The 22,576-nt window shown below is 37.0% G+C and overlaps 1 protein-coding gene across 1 annotated transcript; it reads left to right on the top strand.

The window, feature by feature from the left end:
- The first annotated feature begins 1,120 nt into the window (after positions 1-1,120).
- Positions 1,121-21,510, top strand: LOC121381823. The gene is made up of 7 exons (XM_041511184.1): positions 1,121-1,277; positions 8,063-8,329; positions 9,191-9,286; positions 13,437-13,793; positions 14,367-14,545; positions 15,271-15,406; positions 16,968-21,510. Exons 1-7 carry the CDS (start codon positions 1,226-1,228, stop codon positions 17,054-17,056), a joined length of 1,176 nt encoding a protein of 391 aa, XP_041367118.1. The 5' UTR covers positions 1,121-1,225; the 3' UTR covers positions 17,057-21,510.
- The last annotated feature ends 1,066 nt before the right edge of the window (positions 21,511-22,576 follow it).

The following is a 22,576-nucleotide window of genomic DNA, read 5'->3' as shown; positions in this document are numbered from 1 at the left end:
AATTACGGTTATATGGAAACCCGCTATCGCCACTACATGGGCTACTCTCTCCGATTAGCAACAAGGGATCTTTTATTTGCGCTTCCTACAGGCAGGATAGCACAAACCATGGCCTTTGTTGAACCAGTTATGGATCACTGGTCGGTGCAAGTGGTTTACACCTACCCATTGAGCCTTGCGGAGCACTCACTCAGGGTTTGGAGTCGGTATCTGGATTTAAAAATCCCATGCCTCGACTGGGATTCGAACCCAGTACCTACCAGCCTGTAGACCGATGGCCTAACCACGACGCCACCGAGGCCGGTTGGTTTTAAACAGTTTTCTTCGTGTCGAAAATAGTTATGCACTCCTACCAATTGCTTGTACACACAAATTTGTTCCGGCCATACAAATGAAAGGATTATGTAGAAGGCAAACAAATTGTTCACCCACACAGATTACTAAATATATGCTGGGGTGGATTTTTTTCAGATTTCAGTGAATTAAGTAAAACAATGTCCCCCCCCCCCCCCCCCATAAAAAAAAGAAGAAAAAAAAAGGAATGAATGAAAGAAAGAAAAATTAACAGATTTTGAAAAACTGATATAAATCTGTTCTGAAAAGAGTGCAAAAAAAAGAAAAGTAAAAGTACAAAATAAACATTTTATTTAATCATCAAGACGGGCGCGCCCCCCTTGTATCACTCCATAGATCCACCCATGCGCACGTCCAGACTGACATTAATACATGAAATAATCACACAATGCAAGTATCCCGAAATTCCCATTTTAAAACCAAGCTGAACAATAGAACACAACGCCGCCAATTTATCCTTCCATGATCAGCGAAGCTTGAATAACAAACAGTAGCCGAGTAATCTTTATCAACGGTTATATATATATCCAGGCCATCGTTAATCATAATGAAAACAATTAGCGCAAACCTTGTCACGGCTAATACTCTTGTCCAAACTGAACTGCATACTTAAGTGCAATTTTTTCGGTGTGGATTTTAACTTCGTATAACAAGAATACAAGAAAAAGGGAAAAAACTCAACGTCCACAAGTTGTAATATTTTTATAGCAAAACTAAAATCGCGCCTGACTAAACAGAAAGAAATTTCTCATATATATTGGCGATCATCAGAGGGTGACATCAAAGTTGTCCGCGCATGCTCTCGTTGTGGTGACGTCACGATCGCAGGTAGCAGGACGCGTCTAGAAGTGTGCTCTCGTTTGGAAGAGAAATGGAGGGATATACTGTTTTAGTGATTGTCGCACTTTCGTGCATAGGAAAAGGTAAGACAAAATGTAACAGTTACGTAACGCACATATCACTTTATTTATTCTTTTTATTTGTTTTAACGTCCCAAATGCGGCTTATGCCACACCTTTAAACTGTTTCCTTACCTGGTTTCGGCGGCGTGCTTTGAAAACGCGCCATCATTACAGGTGACTCAGGTGTAGCCTACCGGCTTTTTTTTTCTGGCTTTTTTTGTCACCAAAAAGATAAAGTGTTTTAAAGCAAACACGAAGGCATGGCCTCATTGAGTTAATTAACTGTCTTTGATATTTAGATTTACTTTGTAAGCTAAATTAACTTACCAAGGTAGGTCGAGTCGCAATTTCAATAATTGTGAATCTCGGCATGCCGAGTGCAAATGACCTTTGCGTTCCTTACGTGTACTCAATGATGAGTTTGCATGTAATTACCATTTTGCTTTAGCCTCAGAGAGGAAAACATTGGGGAAAACGTATTATGTTCCAACGAACCATGGTATTAAAGTTGCATAAAGTTAAATTAATTATTGTTCTTATCCACAAATAGCCCTTGACTTTTAATTATTTCTTTAAAAATATAATTATTATTAAAGTTGCATTTCGATTTTCACCCTCATAGGCACAAATGGATGCATTTTAAATGCTGAATGCACTTCGGCAGGTTATAATTTACAGGGCTTGTAGCTTGGATTTTTTGTTATGGGGGGGGGGGTGGGGGCAACTGACTAGTTAAGTCTAAAACTCCTTAAACGGTTAAAAAGAGAATTTTCTTTAAGTTTCTAAAAAAAAACCCCCCCCCCCCCCCCCCCCCACTAGCTACAGTCCTGACTTACATGTATACATATCTTGGCAGGAACCCACCCCTAACCCTAACCCAACCCATGTGCAGCCACCCCATACAACCCTTGCCTTATACTTGTGACATGTTTTTATTTCTGATCAGGTTTAATATTGGTATACAAATTAAATTCAATCAAATTTTTAAATCTTGTTGCATCATTTTATGACCTTAAAAGTATAAAGCTATTAATCAATAGAAAAGATGCAAAACCACTGGATTTTATATGGGGGGGGGGGGGCAACCCACTATTAGGGAGGATAACCCACACTATCTATATATGATTTTATAAAATTTAATACAGTAAACAAAAAAGAAAACAGGTTTGATTGGGGGGAGGGGCATTGCCCCCGCGGGCCTCCTCACTACACCACTAAAAAATGCTATCATTTTTGTTTTTTGTTGCTCTTTATTCATTTATCCATCCCCATGTATGTATTTGAGGAGGGAGGAGGTGGTGTTGAAAATCTGGCCTCCCTATCAAGTGATTATAAGCAAGAAGCTACTTTAGTAGTGGTTTTTTGAAATTGTTTTTTTTTGTTTTTTTTTGGTTGTTATGCCCCGTCTCATTACATACAAAGCAGGGACCTGCTTGGCCTAACTTAATGAGACAGGGCAATTAAAACAGAATTGGAAACACAGGTGACTCTAAATTGTGGCATCTGAAGCTAGATAAAATAGGCAATTTTTAAGTAATAGACTTAAAACGGGATACTCTTTCATACTTTGGAGTGCCAAATTCCGTCGACCTCCACATGTTATTTGTGTCTATAAAGAGCAGTGCTGTCTAAAGCCCAGCCAATCATTGCACCATCACTGGATAAATTACAAGTTATTTGTTAAAATTCTTATGGACCACGTGTGGTGTATTGTGAGATGTTTCTGGATCTTTTCTCGTGGTCATTTACAAAAGAGCCCTAAAGAGAATAGTGTTCCATAACACTATTGTATACATGTACAGACTGGCCATGGGGTACGACATTTATATCACAGTATCAGTACATTTCTGACCAGTGTATACAGGAAACAATTGCAGTAAAGATGTTTCAGTAAATATCTGAGCATAGAAAATACAAATACGTGGGGGGGGGGGGGGGGTTTTGGCCGACAGTAGATTTGTAGAATTGGTTTGAAGGTCAGCTTAAAATAAATGCCATATATTCTGTTATAACCCAGTTATAGTTTTGGTCATGGTTTTTTTATTTCGTTCATTTTTTTCATTTGGTATGTGTAGGTAAATGGGATGCCCCAATACAATACCATGTATAAATACATTAAAGAAATGAACCTACCAATTATACTCTCCAATGTTGGGTCAGGTTACTAAAGAACTTTCATTTTATTTGAACAAGTGCAGTTAAGATGTGATTTCAGTAAATGCAGTGGTAGACACCATTAGAATTGTATATATTTAAAAACTAAAATCAACCAATGAACACTGAAATGTTGGGTCTTATGAGTATTTAAAGCAAATCAGATTTACTTCATGGATGTCTGAGTGGGTGTATTTTTCGGTTAGAACATGTTATCCAGATACATGCAACACTGCAACTACTAGCAGTATCCACAATGACAGAAGAAAGCTTCTACTGAATTGTACTTAAAACAGCAGTTCTATAGAACAAAATGGTCTCCTTGTCGTGTAAGGACAGGATATAGCCCAGTATTAAAGCACTTGCTGGGTGCGTAATCGGTTTGAGATCAATCGCCGTCGGCGGGCCCATTGGGCTATTTCTCGTTCCAGCCTGTGCACCATGATTGATATACCAAAGGCCGTGGTATGTGCTATCATGTCTGTGGGATGGTGCATATAAAAGATCCCTTGCTGCTAATGGAACAAATGCAGCAGGTTCACCATTTCCTCGCTAAGACTATATGTCAACATTACCAGATGTTTGACATCCAATAGCCAATGATTAATAAATCAGTGTACTCTAGTGGTGCCGTTAAACAAACTTTAACCGTGTGGTGTATACTGCTTAGCAATGACAGAACAAAGCTTCTGCTCATTTGTACTTTAAAACAGTTAAAAAGCATTTCTGTATAACGGACAGGTCTTCTTGTGGTGTATAGTGTTTGGCAGTCCACTTCATGTGTGAAATAAATATTGTTTAAAGCAACACAAAACTGAGCAGTCGACCTGAACCACACCTAAATGGGCCGAGTTGCTAGAAGAGCTAAATAATGAATGGCTGTGAAATAAATAGCAGATAGTTTCCTGCTGACCTCACCAGGCCAATTTAACACTGTTATGGACATTACTATTGATTTGATGGAATGGTGAAGTATGGCATAACAACCTACATGCAGCCTGTCATCATTCGTGTAGCTTTAGGAAAGATGGTTGGGTGGAACATCAGTGGGGGTTTTTTCACTTCTAACTTGCTTGCTGCTGTATAGAAAGTTAGTTTTGTTTAACAATACTATTAGAGCATATTGATTAATTAAAATTATCGGTTATTAGATGACATTGGGTAATTGTGACTCATAGTTTTCAGAGAAAACCAGAACATTACCTATTTTTCATTAGTAACAAGGGATATTTTATATGCACATTCTACAGACAGGACATCACATTCCATGGCCTTGATATACCATTTATCGGGCACTGGTTGGGATATGGGGGGGGGGGGGGATAATCAGAAAATGAATCCATTAAGGGAGTTTGATCATTTATCCCATGCAAACAACTGATGATTAACAAATCAGTGTCCTCTAGTGGTGTCGTTAAACAAAACAAACTCCTCCCATGCACCTCAGACAAGTCCTCTACTGACAGATCTAGATCCCACCTCTGACTATATACATATATAGTGGAGTGGGACTCTCTTAGCCCGTACCGTTGGAAAAAATATTCAAAATAGTTTTTTAAGTGTTTCAGGAATTTGAATTAATTATACTGATGGAAAGAAATAAAGGAACATGCGAGTAGTAACATCAAATGTTGACTACAACCAAAATCCTCGTCCACAAGTATCAGGAAATTAACCGTGTTACTGGACGTCAACCCCACAGTACTGATATGCAGTTTCACAATACATCTCTGTATTTTATACAGACATAACTACTCCAGTAGTGAATTACATTTGCTCTCAAATACCATGTGTTCCCTTATTTCTTTCCATGACAGTGGGGAGAATGGTTTAAATTTATACTGAAATGAGGGACTCCATCCTTGTCATGGCAGAACTCTGACGAAGTCTGGGGTTGTGCTCAACAGGTGTGCTTGAACAGAGGGCAGCAAATTTTGTCAGTGGCTGATTGAACAGCACATTGTTAAGAGGCTAGCTAGCCGAGTGAAATATTTATAGGGCTTCTAGAATTTTTACAAAATCCACTAGCCATGGGATCAATGATTTAAAAAATGTACTAGCCATGATTAAAATTCACTATCTCTACATTACTTAATACAATTTTACTAATAGTAATAATCGGGTATGTTTCTTAAAGAGATTAAAAACACCAAGGATGGGGATGGGGGCAACATATTCATATTTACAAAATAGACTTAAATGCAGCATTTGACCTCTTTTTTTTCACTAGCCGTCAGGCATGGCAATAGTAGTTATTTACTAGCCCAACATTGAATATCACTAGCCATGGGAAACCCTAAATATTTAAAATAATGTCAATAAAAAACCAGCTATAATACATGTATTGCAGTGTGTAGTGAATTCCATTGTTGTCAGATTTGTAGTTGTAAAAAAGAGATATATGTGAATTAAAAATTATTTTTTTAACTAAGTTTGTGTAAATAGAGGATTAGTCACAAGTGTTTTTTACTATGGAAAATATCAACTGACAAAGTTGACATTTTCCATAGTAGTGAATTCTATTTATTCTATAAAACTTCTAAAATAACATTTACATTGGATATTTAGTAAATCACAGTACTAAAGTCACCGCCAATGGTAATATGACAGCATCACAATTAGCACTAATTATTTTGATGTCACACATTTTAACTAATATCTTATGGAAAACATTATGCTTAGATGAACAAGTCTTGTTGGCTAATTTGCAAACCATTATTACACAGGTTAATATATACTAAATTATCACATGGGTTTCTGACATGGATATCATTGGTAAGTTATAGAATAAATGTATGTACGGTATTAAGATAGGCAATAAGAAACCAAACAATTATGTACATGGGTTAGATTTATTGTTTGTTTTATAGAATCCAGAACAAAACCCCAACCTCGTATTTCAGGTGAAATCAATATCAACTTGGGGGTTATAGTCTGTTTCAAATTACATATGTTTTGCAATAAAATTGTAAATAATTCTAATATTTCTGTCTATAACAGGTCATTTATTGTCATTTTTTTTACCGGTTGTTTGAATACCATAATAGATCATGATAATACTGACACATTTTTATGGTTTTTATTTCAGGGCTTTTTATAACTAATATATAAGACTGGAAAATCACCTTGGTATAATTTTGATTAGTACTTTAATATAATGCATGTAATATGCTGCACATTCACATGGGTGCAATTATTCTATCTGTAGCTGGATTTTTAGATTCACATTAACGAAAGGTTTCGTAAAGAGAACCTGAAACTGAAATGAAACCCTTGATGTTTTAGGTTATCCTAATTTTTGACATTTTAGTCCTGATAGGCCCTGGTATGTGCTATCCTGTCTGTAGAATGATGCATATAATAATAATAATAATAATAATAGATTTTTATTTCAGATCAGAGATCCATAGAACATATATAAACATCACATACAAAACTGATTACATAATAATGTGCCAGCGATTTACACATACAGATCGATTTCTTCTCTAAGACTGTTTCTTCTCTAACCAAATGTTTGCAATCCAATTGCCAATGATTACTAAATCAATGTGCTCTAGGGATTGATGTATCATGTTGGAATGGTATCTATGTATTTAAAATGATGGTAGCCTAATGGAACTTTGTAAAATTTGTAGTCATTCTTAGTTAATACAGATCGCGTCAGGTGATTAGGCGATTGCTAATTTTCAACCCAGAAACACTGAAGAATTGATATTAAATGTCTCCCCTCCCCCCCCCCCCCCCCCCCCCCCCCCCCCCCCCCCCCCAAAAAAAAAAAAGGTTCTGTATTCTAAAAAGTTGATTCTTTCTAAATTCTAGCACTTCTAAACTTGGGTGATGATGGGGGTATGCTCCCTCTTGGATCCAGGACTTTAGATTGCATCAGTGGAGGTGACCTCAAAATATTTTACCTCAGAATCACTGAAATCAAAAACCTTACGACTAAGAGGAAATGGCTGGTGTGTATGCTCAGTCATGTCAGGCTATCAATTTAATGACATTAATGTTTACCTTGTTCAATTTAGAAATAAAATGTAGAAAAAGGTAAGTGCATACTCACATGTTATCTCTGTCGCATCAAGAATTGCACCAGGTGGTAAGAAAAAGTCATTTTAAAAGCATTATCGAAAACCGTACTATGATGTTATCAACATAATGGCAACAAAACAAAATTGGCTTTTCCCGTGAAAATAGTCACATGACCTGAAAGTCGGCTATTCGGAAGTGACCAGTCATTACAGGCAAGTAGTATGTGAAAACACTCACAAATTAACTATTCTAAAAACAACTTTGCTTCTTCCTAGCACTTCAGACTGGTGTGTGGATGGGGGATCTATGCCTGTATTGAACTATTTTTTCTTTGTTTCTCATTGAGTGCAACAGATGTAACGCTGACCCTGACAGGCAAGCAGTATGTGAAAACCCCACAAATTTAACTACTTTAAAAAAAAACTTATTTCTTCCTAGGACTTCAAAAACTGAATATGCTCCCCTTGGATCCGTGTTCAGTATGTGAAAGAATATTTTAAAAAACAATTCTAAAAAAAAAACATGATTCTTCCTAGCACTTCAAAAACTGAGGTGGGGATGGGGGTATGCTCCCCTTTTGATCAGTGCCTGTATTGAACTATTTTTTGTTTGTTTTTCAGTGAGCGCAACAGATGTGACGCTGACCCCGGCGGGCAAGAAGTATGTGAATGTTGGTGAGTCGCTGACCATGGTGTGTGAGATCCATGAGTCTGTGAACTTCCTGCTGTCCCAGGAGACGGTCTTCATGCACAAGAACATGGTAACCAAGACGGAGACGATCCTGACGCGCCAGAAGGCCAAGCTGGAAGGCATCGACAACTATGACAACTATGAGGTCGACATGTCGATCGATGGCAACATCATCGTCAGGCTCACTATCCATAGTAGTATGTATACAGAGATTACTATATGAGCTTGTGTGTCATACTGATTTTATTAAACATGTTGTCAGGATTCTTGTATTGCCCGAGCATTTGTCATTGTTAGTTGCCCTTTGGCAAGTGAATGTTTTGAAAATGTCTGAACCCCTTCATATATTTTCTGATTTAATTAGTCAACTACAATGTACAGTGAATAAGAGTTCTCATTGGAAAGGGTTGATATTCAAAATGCCATTGTCTGGAGCATGAAAAGTAAAGGAATTTTGAGTTGGAGTAATGGAAAATGAAAATTAGTTGATAATTAATGATTTCCTAAATCACCCCCCACCACCCCCACCCCCCCCCACCCCCCTCATTTTAAAATAAAATAACAGAAATAAAATCAGCAGTTCTTATAAAAATACTGAACTATTATTATATTATACGGTTTTGGTGACTAAGAAAATGGATGAAAATTATTTGAAACAGTAATGAAATATGGCTCTTTAAAAGTCATACAATTGCAGGCGTTACTGTAAAAAGTTGAGGGGAGCGATTACATGTTTCCCTAATTTTGATTCTGGGAAGCCATTTAAGATATTACCATATTAATACCGTGTAAAATCACATGCTAAGGAGAGCTAAAACCTACTCTCCTTGAACTATAGTCTCAGGGAAGTTATGGAGAGCGAGAGTGAAGTGGATTGAGTTGATAACAAAATTTAGGAATTGAGTTGATAATAAACAAATTGAACCTTGTTAGAAACCATTACAACCTACATTTGGCTGGTTATTGTTTTATTTTCTCAGGGAGATGCAAATTGTATTTTCCCCATTATGACTTAAATCAGTGTTTATAAATTATAAAATTGTAAATTTTGTTTTCAGTTGCAGCTAATATGGATGGTGAGTTCTCGTGCAGAATTAAACCTTTGACAGAACAGGAGTGGAGCAATCAAGCTACAGTGGACCTTATTGTCATCAGTAAGTCACAGGTTTTATTACCCATGTGGTTAAAAATAGCTTGGTACATATCAAAGTTGGACCTAACACTTTGTGATGTCATCGATTGATGCATTACAACTAAACAAGTTGAGTGACATATAAATTAAGATTGTTTAAAAATTTAGGTCCTTTAATTGTTTAATTGATCGACTGATTTTAGACATTACCTGTAACATATGCATGTATGGATGCGATGGTGTTGATTTTATCTGGCTTCCATGGGTAATAATACTTTGGGTACATTTTAGCTTCTATGATGGGCTTAAATGTTCGAAATTGACTAAAATTGTGACTGATATTCGGTCTAGAAAGCTAATCAAAACCTGTTGCATCAGACATAATTGACTCAAACTAACGTGAATATAAATATAAACTAATCGTCGGGATGAAAGGCAGAAACATCTGGTCTGTGGTGATGTGTTGACCGTCTAAAACCAGTCGGGCCAGCAGTATTTTGACCCCTGACTTGCATGCTACAGATTATAGTCTTCTAAACAACACAATAGATGAGTTTCAAGGAAATTATTTTTAAAATGAAAACAAAATTACTGAGTTCACATGCTTCACTGCATCTATATATATATTTGACAGCCAGAGCCAGCCCTGACTATATATATATATATATAATATATTATATATATATATATACTGAACAAAAAAAGAAACTTCCGATTTGTACATATAGTATTTGTTGTGTTAAAGAATTCATTGTGTAATGAAATTATATAGGTAGTATTAGCCTTGAGCTGTATTATCAGGATTCATGAATTTTATCGATTATTTTTGCACTGTTAAACGTCGACAACGTGAAATTCAGTTTGCACGTGCATGCATGGTTTGACATGTCCCGTGTAGTATTCGGTCAATTTGTTTTACTTGTCTTACTGACATTGTTGTCAAGTGAACGAAAACGCTTCAAAATTTGTAAAAAAAAAACAAAAACAAAAAAACACAACGTTTTTTACATTGTAGCATTTTTAGTATGCCACTAATTTACGCGAACGGGTGATTGGCATGCTTGATGCTGGCATGTCGACAGAAGATGTTGCAAGGCATGTTGGGAGTTCTAGTCGAACGATACGAAATCTTCGCGTAAGATTTCGAACGACAGGAAGCACCAACAACTTGCCACGTCGTGGACGTCCACATGTTACAATGCGTGGTCAAAACCGCTATATCATGAACACGCATTTGCGCAATCGATTCCAAACTGCTACTGCTGCTAACACATCTGGGCTTCATAATAACCAAATCAGTGGGCAAACTGTTCGTAATCGTCTGCGGGAGAACGGTTTACATGCACGACGTCCTTACGTAGGATGCGTTTTAATGCAACGTCATCGTCTAAATCGTCTTAATTGGGCATGTGTACACACTCATTGGATACGGCGACGCTGGAATACCGTTCTTTTTTTTCTGATGAATCCAGATTTTCTTTACAACGTGGTGATGACAGGGTGAAATGAATGCTATGCTGACAGTTGTGTTCTTGAACAAGATCGTTTCGGGGGTGGGGGTTGTGTCATGGTCTGGGCAGCCATTTCCCATGGTTATCGTTCACCACTAGTCGTCACTGGTGGCAATTTAAATGCTCAACATTACCGCGATGACATTCTCGCTCATCACGTCATTCCTCTGTTCCATAACAACACCAACATCTCGATTTTTCAGCATGGTAATGCCACCTCTCATACAGCTAGAGAGACTAAATTTTCTTAGGACAAATAACATTGATTTCATTGATGACTGGCCCGCTAAAAGTCCTGATCTCAACCCCATCGAGCATGTCTGGGATAGTCTGGACAGACGATTGAGGCGTCATCCCAACCCACCCGCTAACGTCAACGAACTTCATCAAGCGCTCATTCAGGAATGGAACAATATTCCACAGGCAGAAATCAACACTTTAGTCAATTCTATGCACCTGCGATGCACTGCAGTGGTCAATTCAAGAGGTGGTCATACCCGTTATTAAGTGGGTGTTGTTGTTTTTTTACCCCTACCACACTTGGTCAAAATTTCTCCCAGTTTCTGTTAACCTATGGCCATGATTTTTGCACCAAACGATGCATCATGGAACACTCTTTAAACGCATATATAACAATTATTCCCCCGGTTTGTTTTCATCAAGTTATGTTCAAGCAAAGTTAGCAGAAGTTTCTTATTTTGTTCAGTATATATATATAGTCAGGGCTGGCTTTGGCTATAAAAAAAACTCACCAAGTGCAAATTTAAAAAGTAGTTGGTGGATTTTATTTTAATTTGGCAAATAATTTCATATAATAATTTATATTTTGTTGGAAAATAACTGGGTTTTTGAATTTATTTTGGCGAAATGTTTCTGCTCACTCAGAGCTGTGTTTGTAAACACTGTTGCACATTGGGGTGTACTTTATTTGAGGCAAATAATCTAGAAATATGTTTCAGTTAGATTGTTCGTTTATATCAAAACACATGCACGATGGACATGAAAACCCTCCATTAACATCTTGTTATAATTATTTACTTTTTGGATACAAACACTGCTGTCATGTTTTTAACAATGTTTGAGAGGTTATCTCCCTTTTTTATAGAGTAATCAATCTTGTTTTGACAGACAGTCCACACGTTTGGCACTTAAACTATGTAGGCTTGTCAACTATGTCGACAACAGGAATATGTCATCTTCTATTGTGACATCTGCATTATCTACCTTTTACAGGGGGAAAAAAGTATTCTGATTTTATTACAAAGTAACTGCATACAGCAGTTTAAAATCTATGCATTTGCATATTGTAAACACTTAAGTGATGACAGTCCAACACTTAAGTGTTTTACTGTAGTCTGTCAATGACTCTTTGAAATGTATACAGGAATATTTTAAATAGTTTTTAACCGCATCGTACACTTTTCAAGGTGCGATACCATATAATCGTAAATAAAATGTTTTGAATGTGGTATGTCTCCCCAAGAACCCTTTTGGGATCTGGTTTATTTTACGGTTTGACATGGACATGTCCTAGTAGTTCAGATATTTCTCCTGTTGTTGACAAACAGTTATCTTCATTGCCTCTCAGAATAAGATGACAATAGGAATGCAGGTGATACCAGGTGACCTACAGTAGTAGTTGAATTAATACTTTGTACTAGTTGAATAATACTTTGTATTAATTGAATTATACTTTGTAGTAGTTAAATTAATATTTAGTAGAAGTTGAATTACTACTTTCATGGTAGATTTCTCCCATTGATGACATAGAGAAGACTACATGGTGGCTAGTAGAAACAATTTATCTTACGAGTTTAAAAATGTATCTAATAAATAAAAGCGAGATGGATACGTTTAAAAAAAAATTAAGCAAACTAACAGACATGAATGTAGTATTCTTCTTCTTACATATCCTCATCTAAAACTTAGTTAAAACTTAGTTACATCTCTTGTGTGTACAGTAACTTAAATATGTCACACACCAATCAATTTAGCATGTGTTTTCTTTCATTGGATGATATGGCTGTGACGACTGGGTAATCACCTAGGATCCAGTAGTGTGTCTAAATCATTAACACACCAGTGTGTATTATTATAAATAACCAATGGGGTTCTCACCAACAAGTGTGTTAGACAAACCGTTAATTTCACAGATATTTATCTTTGTTTCGCCCCCAATAGCCCATATATACTGACATCCAAAAGAAACATCACATTTTTAAAATACGGCTGCTAATCGAAAAGAACCAGTTTAGAAACCACCTTGCAACCACTTTGCATGTATCACGAATTGCATTGTGACGTTTAGATGTTGAGCTTCATGATACTTTCATATCCCACCATACCGTTTGTTGGTTTTCTATTTTCCTGTCTGGGGGATGGTGCATGTAAAAGATCCTTTGCTACTAATGGAAAAAATGTAGCAGGTTTCCTCTCTAAGACTATATGTCGAAATTAAATAGCAAATGTTTGGCATCCAATTGCCTGTGATAAATAAATTAATGTGCTCTAGTTGTGTTGCTAAAACAATTATTTTCTTAAATTGTTTTGGTTTTCTATTTATTACAATTTCAAGCCTTGTAAAGTTTCTTTTGGACGTCAGTATGTTTTTTGTGCTTGGGTCTCATTAAACATTCACTCATCCATCTTTTACTTTTGCAGAGCCGCCGTCAGCCATTGAGATGACGTTTCAGGAGCAGGTGATAATGAGTGAGATGCAGCAGGGCATCAAGCTGAAGGAAGGCATGTACAGCGTCGTCTGTAAGAGCGTCGGCAGCAACCCTGCGGCCTCGCTCGCCCTCCAGATAGGAAACCAAGTGATAGAGGGCAACACCGAGGTCACCATGGACGATGCGGAGATGACAGGCCGGCAGTACGTGTCCCGGGTGGAGGGGCACCTGAACTTCGACCACAAACACTTCAATCAACACCTCGTCTGTACCGCAGAGCTGCCACACGAAGTCGGGGACATCGATCGTGGGACCATTAAAGCCAGTGTAGAGCTTATTGGAGTCGCAGGTAAGACTGACTTTCAGGGGCAGTTCCAGTGGTGGGGATATTCGATAGTAGGACCATTAAAGCCAGTGTCGAGCTTATTGGAGTCGCAGGTATGGCCGACTTTCAGTGGCAGTTCTGGGGGTGGGGATATTCGATCGCAGGACTATTAAAATCAGTGTCGAGCTTATTGGAGTCGCAGGTATGGCTGAATTTCAGGGGCAGTTCCGGGGTAGGGATATTCGATCGCAGGACTATTAAAGTCGAGTGTCGAGCTTATTGGAGTCGCAGGTATGGCTGACTTTCAGGGACACCACCCCTTCAGGGACAGTTCCGGGGTGGGAGGGGGGATATCAACCATATTGTCATCTATCTGATCACAGAGGCATTAAAGCTAGGATCGAACTTATTGGAGTTGCAGGTATGGCTAGCTTTCAGAGGTAGTTCCCGGGGGTGTGGGAAGGGGGAATATCAATTATAGTCCCATTACAGCTAATATAAACAGGTTGGAGTTACATGTATGTTTTCAGGGGTGGGGTAGCAAAATTACGTTTTGTTGTTGTTTTTGTTAACACTGTGACCTTGTTTGTGTTGTAGAGAAGCCTGTGGTTTACTGCATGAACACCTCCAGTGCTGTTGGAGACCGGTACGTGAAGATCACCTGCATCGTGGCGAAGAACCCGAAGACGAAGTCTGTAGCGTTTGAGATCGGCAGCACCAACACGGTGTTGGTTCCCAATGAGCAGACTGAAGACTTCACAGAGGTCGTGGAGAAGGTTGGTCACCACAAGTCTTTCTCAAGTATACAAAGTGGGACGTAGACCAGTGGTAAAGGTGTGCTTGATGCACAGTCGGTCTAGGATCGATTCCCATCAGTGGGCCCATTGGGCTATTTTTTGTTCTAGCCAGTGTGCCACGACTGGTATATCAAAGGCCTGGTATGTCCTATCCTGTCTGTGGGATAGTGCATATAAAAGATCATTTGCTATTAATTGAAAAATGTATCAGGTTTACCAATTACCAATTGTTTGACATCCAGTAGCCGATGATTAATAAACCAATGTGCTCTAGTGGTGTCATTAAACAAAGTAAACTTCACAAGTATAAGGAGATAAATAACTATGGGAACAGTTGGTACTGTGGACCAAATTTCAGTCCCTTATTTCTTTCAACCATCAGTACGCTTAGTGCTGCTATAGTAGCTTGTACTGACACATGAACATCCCCAAGACCGACACGTCAAAGGGTTTGGTGTGTACTGTCCTGTCTTTGAGAATGTGTATATGAAAGATCCCTTGCAGCTTTATTGGTAACCTGTAAGATTCTCTCTCTCTCTCTCTCTCTCTCCTCTCTCTCTCTCTCTCTCTCTCTGTCTCTCTCCTCTCTCTCTCTCTCTCTCTCTGTGTGTGTGTCTGTCTCTCTCTCTGTGTCTCTGTCTCTGTCTCTCTGATGTTTAAAATGTATTCCAAACCTGTGATGTTTACTTTGTGTGTGTTTTCAGGATTACAATGGCACTCATCGCGCCATCACCCTGGTGATCCACACCGTGGAGCGCGGCGATTTCCTGGAAGAATATTACTTCAATGTCGTTGGTGTTGACGGCAAAGATTACAGATACCCTGTTCATCTCCAGATGAGTAAGATATTTTTCATTGTATCTAATCAAAAATGGACATATCAGCAGTGGGTTGAGTAATAACAAAGGGAAGTAATCAACGGTGTTTGGTAGTAAAAAGGGAAGTAATCAACATGTTTTAGGTGAGAAAGGAAATATGTTAATAGTAAGGCACAAAATTCATTTGGTGGATTAGGAAGCAATCTTTGCTGATCAGATTTTTAGATTGAAACACATGTTAAAAACTGAGAACAAAGTCTAGAATTTAGTCTCAAACTTGTGAACTTTTGCACAGTAGTATGAAAACTTCAGACACGTGCATAAGAACATAAGATTTATGTTATCACTGCATTTTCAGTATCTGTCAAAAAGCTTGAAGTTGATAATCAGAAAGCATTATTGTGCATTTTGAATGATAGTGGTGGGATTTAGATCAGTCGTTTGAGTGCTGATTGGGGTATTTCTCATTCCAACCAGTGCACCACAACTGGTCAAAGGCTGTGGTATGTGTTATCATATAAAGGTCTCTTGCTACTAATGGAAAAATGTAGAGGGTTTCTTCTAAGACTGTTAAAATTACCAAATGTTTGACAACCAATAGCCGATGAATTAATTGACAGCACTGTGAAAAATTGAGACAAATATAGAGGATTTATCACTCTTGAAAATCCAGCATTTTATATATCTGAAATACTGTCAAAAAGCTGTTTATGAAGTTGATCATCAGAAAAGCATTTGCTGCCTTTCCCTGTCAGTGTTGAGCCTTGAGTATTGATAAAAGGTCAAAACTCTGTGTTCAGTACTGACAAAGGGAGGTAAGCCAGATACTCAATGTTCAGTTCATGATAAAAGGTCATGACAATGGGTCATTATGAACATGGTGTGGAGTCGGTACATGTTTTAAAACATGCACGGAGATGAACAACTGTGGAAGCAACTGACGGTGATAATGAACGAGTTTATGGTAGGTGAGATATTTAAAAACAAATTCAGGGCCCATATTTTCGAAGCTATATTAGCGCTATGAAATCATAAAACCATTGTTACGTATGACATCACTATAGCATGTGCTGTAGTGACATAATAACCTACAAGGGACGTAATGTAGCCCAGTGGTAAAGCGCTTACTTGATGTGTGGTCAGTCTGGGATTGATCCTAGTTGGTGGGCCCATTGGGCTATTTCTTGTTCCAGCCAGTGCACCACGACTTTTATATCAAAGTCTGTGGTATGTACTACCCTGTCTGTGGGATGGTGCATATAAAAGAACCCTTGCTGCTAATCGAAAAGAGTAGCCCATGAAGTGGTGACACCGGGTTTCTCCTCTCAATATCTGTGTGGTCCTTAACCATATGTCTGACGCCATATAGCTGTAAATAAAATGTATGGAGTGCATTGTTAAATAAAACATTTCTTTCTTTTCATAGCCTACAGTGGTTTTATGGTTTTGTAGCACTAAGGTAGCTTCGACAATCCCTAGCCTGATTTTTAAAATGTTGACATACAGTAGCAAAGAGGTTTAAGTTGCACAAAACACAATGTATATTTAATTTTAATAAAAAAAAAAAATTCTTTGTTTTTCAGTGACCATTGGTGCTAGCTCTAATTATGTCAGTGGATTCTTGCTATCTGCTGCGTGTGTTCTGGCGATGTTTGGAAAGTTTCTAGTGTGATGAGGAGCAGGACATAATAATGAAATTAGCACAGCAGGAAACAACAAGGGATTCGCCTGGATTAAAACCACACTCAAGGTTGAGACGATGCTGTATACAGCGATGCTCAAAGTTGGTAGTCAATCTTGTGCAGTTTGGTTTTACGGATTTCATCATCAAGTTCTAGAGACTGCTTTGAAAGACTAAATTTAGAATAATAAATTGGAGACCACCATATAAGAAGATAGGCCTGTGAAATGGATTTTCACGGTGGATGTGTTGTTTGCTTGTGTTGTGAAACGGACTACGCACATTTTCATAGGCTTGTTAATAATTTCAAATGGATTTCTTGCAAGGAGATTACAAAACGGAACAGAACATTTACTTCAGGATGTTTTCTCTTTTTCTGTTGAAGGATCTTTAAGTGATTTGTAAACAAGATGTGTGTATTTCAGAGATGGGATTGTTTTATTGTGGTCTGGGGTTTACCTTTAAAAAGTGTGTTTTCTAAAACAGAAGCAGTGTTTACAGAAGGTGTACATTTCATTAAACTGCAGAATGTTTTGATAATATTGATGTTTTAATATTGACACATGATCAGATGTGTATTACACATAATCAGATGTGTATTACACATAATCAGATGTGTATTACACATGTAAAAGTGTATGGATGAAATAAAATAAAAATATTGCAAGTTCATGACCATATGCTCGTACCTACCGACTAAACTGTAATTAAAATATATTGAGTATGTCATTAAATAAACATTCCTTGCTTCCTTGACCTACCCACTTTGTCACTTACATTTTACGTTTCAACCTTCCCATTTGGAACAGATTACTACTGGTTAACATTTTCAATAGATGCTTGCTTCAATTGTGTACCCACAGACTGCCATGCTCAACCATTCTGGATTTGTTTTTTTGTTTTTACAATTAATGAGTTTTTTCTTCTGTTAAGAAAACAGTGATTTCAAATCACGAATTGTATATGTTGTATACAATAAAAAAGGAATGCTACGCATTACGTTGTGTGTAGAAGTTGAATTTGAAAGTGTAGCAGTTCACCATTGGAGGAAATCAAACCTAAAACATGCATCGACCTTGATTACCTGCCATTTATTCATTAGGGAAATGGTTATTGGTAATCATTTTCTTTCATCTTGTCTACCATCTTACTATTATTAAAGGTAAGTTTGGAACAAACTTGGAGAAAAGTGACTCAGTCTTTTAAGGTCTTTGGAAAAATAGTCTTCATAGAAATAGGACTAAAACTATATACATGTGAATTAATTTAATAATATATATTTTTGGGGGGTAAAAATGCCACTTAACAGCTATAGGTTTAACCAAAAGAACAAGATTTTTTTTTTTTTCTTTTTACAAATTGTAGCATTTTCAAAATTTATCCACACTGTTTTTATAGCAAAATCAAAATAACCAATTATGCCATGTTGTGCATTTTAACAGTTTCCAGAACTATGCATTTGAATGTAATGAGCATAAAAAATAAATTTCTGACAAAGTGTTCTTAAAGTCAGCCTGTCTATGCACTCTGTGTTAAACGTGTCAAGTATATGCATCCTGTGATATCAGACGTGTTGTCTACATCTACAATTTCAGTCAATATGCTTTTGGGTCTCGCAAAAGGCAGCATTGTCAAACCTGGTTCACAAACGTTCCAAAAGCAATATATTTCACCACTTTTTAATTTAATTTCTTTTGTATTTTAGTTTTTGTTAAGACCATGTTATGCGAGTAACGTGTTTTGTTTTCTTAGATACCCTAGAAATGTGTAAGCATATATGCAAAGTTAGAACTTGATGACCAAATTGATAGACATTTCCGTAACTGCCATACAAATTGCCATATGTCAGGGGGCTTTACTGATAGCAGGTTCCTGCCATCCGTTGGAGGGATGATTTTTTGGTTTTTTAATGTTTTTTTAAAAGTACTGGTTTATAATTGCTATAGGCAGACTCAAAACTTGATGTAGGTGAATATTTTGTCTATGGCAAAAACATTTCAAAATTGCCTTGGGTAACAAATGTTCAAGTCTGAGCTGTGTAAATGTCTTCAGTGCAGTCGTGAGATTATTTCTAAATCTGAATCTATTTGCCTCCTCATTCTGGGTAGCACCTTGTTCCTGTTGGAGGGGTGTTGGGTTTTTTCCCCCTCATTCATCTACAGAGTATACTATGCAAACAGCATGAAGCTAAAGCTAAACTGACAAAAGTCTTGAACAACATAAAGACATGTCTGCACATGGCTAAACCTGTGTTTATTATAAATTATTAATTATATATGGCCGTTTAAGAAAATTGCATGTGACTTGGGAATAATACCTCTATTGAATTCTACCATGTATCTTTAGTTTTTTCTGAGCAAACCACATTCATTGAAATTGTCCCATTTGTTCATACATTTATATGTATACATGTGGTATTTAATTTATAAAAGAACATACAATAGTTAACTGGAAATAACTGCACAATATTTTTAAAATGTGCATAATCATATAGTTCAAAGCAAAATGTAACTGATGGTGCTTTGCTTGATGAGTAAAGGTTAGCGATAATTGTATTAATTTTCAAATTGTATTGGCTTGAGCTGTTGGTCATAGCAGTAACCTTTCTCAAGGTCATAAGATTGTTTACTTACTACAATTCCTTGCCTATCAATGAAATAGATTACTCAGCTCTTATGTCAGTATTTCATTTACATAGACTGATACAAGTGTGTCGAACTAATTCTGATAAAATTTAGGGGTGGTGGGGGATATACAGGTTTTGAATTGAACAGGCCTTTTTTCTTTCACATACTATATACTTTCATCTTTTAAGTGAAGTTTTAAAGATAGTTTGAATAACATAATTTGTTCTGTACTACTGACAGTTTACTTTGTGTTAATTGTACAAACACCTGGCTGTGTCGATATTTGTTGTACAGACTATATTTCTTTGTAGCTGTTAAACCTGGTTACACAGTGCTTCTGTCAGAAATGTTACTAATATTCAATGTCAGGACTGTTAGAATATGCGTAACAGTCCTGATATAAAATATTCATATGTCAGGACTGTTACGAATATTCTGTGTTGAGACTGTTACGAATATTCTGTGTTGAGACTGTTACGAATATTCTGTGTTGAGACTGTTACGAATATTCTATATCAGGACTATTTCGAATATTCTATATCAGGACTTACGACTATTCAATGTTGAGACTGTTACGAATATTCTAGGTCAGGACTATTTCGAATATTCTATATCAGGACTTACGACTATTCAATGTTGGGACTGTTACAAATTTTCTCTGTCAGGACTATTAAGAATATTCTATGTCAGGACTATTACAAATATTCTATGTCAGGACTATTAAGAATATTCTATGTCAGGACTTTTACAAATATTCTATGAGGCATTTAAAACATTCTTGTGCCAATAACCATTGTTCAGACTCCATTAAGGGTAACATAACCGAATAACGTCCTTTATTATAATGGATTTTGAAGTGCATCTCCTTATTGGCTGCGATTTTAATGGATATGTTATGAAGATTTTCTGTGTACTTTATACTTTTTGACACCGTTACTCCAAGAAACCACTGCTTACACCAAGTGTCAACACACAATTCTGATATTTTTTTTAATTAATTTTTTAACATTTTATGTGGGATTGATTCATTTGGGGGGGGGGGTTCACAAATGTAAAAGTAGCAACACATTATGACACTTGCAGCTTTGACAATGCACCTTTAATTCCCATAATCAAAAACAAAACAAAATAATAATAATTAATATTTTTTTTTATATCAACCCATTGAATTCAGCTTATGTAAATAGTGAACATTTGAAACTGGTGCACATGTTATCATGAAAGGTGTACAGTATGTGACAGGAACAAAGAGAAGAATGCACATTTTGTCTTGTATCTTATCTCTATACACATGTACCCGTTTTATTGTTGTACGTTTGTATTGAGCTATACTAATGTATATTGTACATACAATTTTATATGTTTTTGGAGAATATATTTAGTCTATTTAGGATTTCCTTATATATCAATCATAAAATCTTTTTAAACTGCAATAAAATTTATACCCTTTGCAAAATTTTAAATATTGTACTATTAATGAAACTGTGCCTGCATATTATTAATTTAATTTTTAAAATTATTTCTGTACGTTTTTGTAAAAAGTTAATTTCCTTTCAAAATGTGTATTAATTAATTGTTTTATGCTAGCATTTTTATATTACTGCATCCAATAAGATTGTTGTGAAATTGTTTTATCATATTTGTTGGTTTCTGTTGTGTTTTACAAAACTGAATGTTCAACATCAGTTTTATACTGTTGCTATGTCGGACATGTATGTGTTGTAGTCAAATCCTTTTAAATGTGCTACTGAATTTTGCTAATTAATTTCGTATCTGTCAAGTCTTGTAAGAAAAAATAAATAAATGTTAAAAGTCAAACAGTTTTATGATTATTATTTACCATAACATGCTGTACACCTACTTCCACTTTTACAAGAATAGAAACGAATTGGTTTGTTAGTTTCTACTGGTCCAACCAGAGGGAAACACAGGAATGTTTAATACAGTGGACACCCACCTTTACAAGAACAGAAAGAATCACTTGTACATTGTAGAGCACCTACCACCACTTTTACAAGAACCAACAGGGATGGTTTATCACTCCCTTACCATAGCACCAACCACCACCTTTACAAGAACAGATACGGATGGTTTATCACTCCCTTACCATAGCACCTACCACCACCTTTCCAAGAACCAACAGGGATGGTTTATCACTCCCTTACCATAGCATCTACCACCACCTTTACAAGAACCAACAGGGATGGTTTATCACTACCTTACCATAGCACCTACCACCATATTTACAAGAACAGATAGGGATGGTTTATCACTCCCTTACCATAGCACCTACCACCACCTTTACAAGAACCAACAGGGATGGTTTATCATTCCCTTACCATAGCACATACCACCTCCTTTACAAGAACCAACAGGGATGGTTTATCACTCCCTTACCATAGCACCTACCACCACATTTACAAGAACAGATAGGGATGGTTTATCACTCCCCTCACCATAGCACCTACCCCCACATTTACAAGAACAGATGGGGATGGTTTATCACTCCCTTACCATAGCACATACCACCACATTTACAAGAACAGATAGGGATGGTTTATCACTCCCTTACCATAGCACATACCACCACATTTACAAGAACAGATAGGGATGGTTTATCACTCCCCTCACCATAGCACCTACCACCACATTTACAAGAACAGATAGGGATGGTTTATCACTCCCTTACCATAGCACATACCACCATATTTACAAGAACAGATAGGGATGGTTTATCACTCCCTTACCATAGCACATACCACACCATTACAAGAACCAACAGGGATGATTTATCACTCCCTTACCATAGCACCTACCACCACCTTTATAAGAACCAACAGGGATATTTTATCACTCCCTTACTACAGCACCTACCACCACCTTT

Source organism: Gigantopelta aegis, chromosome 9, assembly GCF_016097555.1.
Source record: "Gigantopelta aegis isolate Gae_Host chromosome 9, Gae_host_genome, whole genome shotgun sequence".
Classification (NCBI taxonomy): Eukaryota; Metazoa; Mollusca; class Gastropoda; order Neomphalida; family Peltospiridae; genus Gigantopelta; species Gigantopelta aegis.
This window is presented reverse-complemented; position numbering and strand designations above follow the sequence as displayed.

Coding starts and splice junctions, on each gene's coding strand:
- LOC121381823 (XM_041511184.1), top strand. CDS start 1,226: ATGGAGGGATATACTGTTTTAGTGATTGTCGCACTTTCGTGCATAGGA. Junction 8,330..9,190: donor CAGGCTCACTATCCATAGTA/GTATGTATACAG, acceptor TTTTGTTTTCAG/TTGCAGCTAATATGGATGGT. Junction 13,794..14,366: donor AGAGCTTATTGGAGTCGCAG/GTAAGACTGACT, acceptor TTTGTGTTGTAG/AGAAGCCTGTGGTTTACTGC.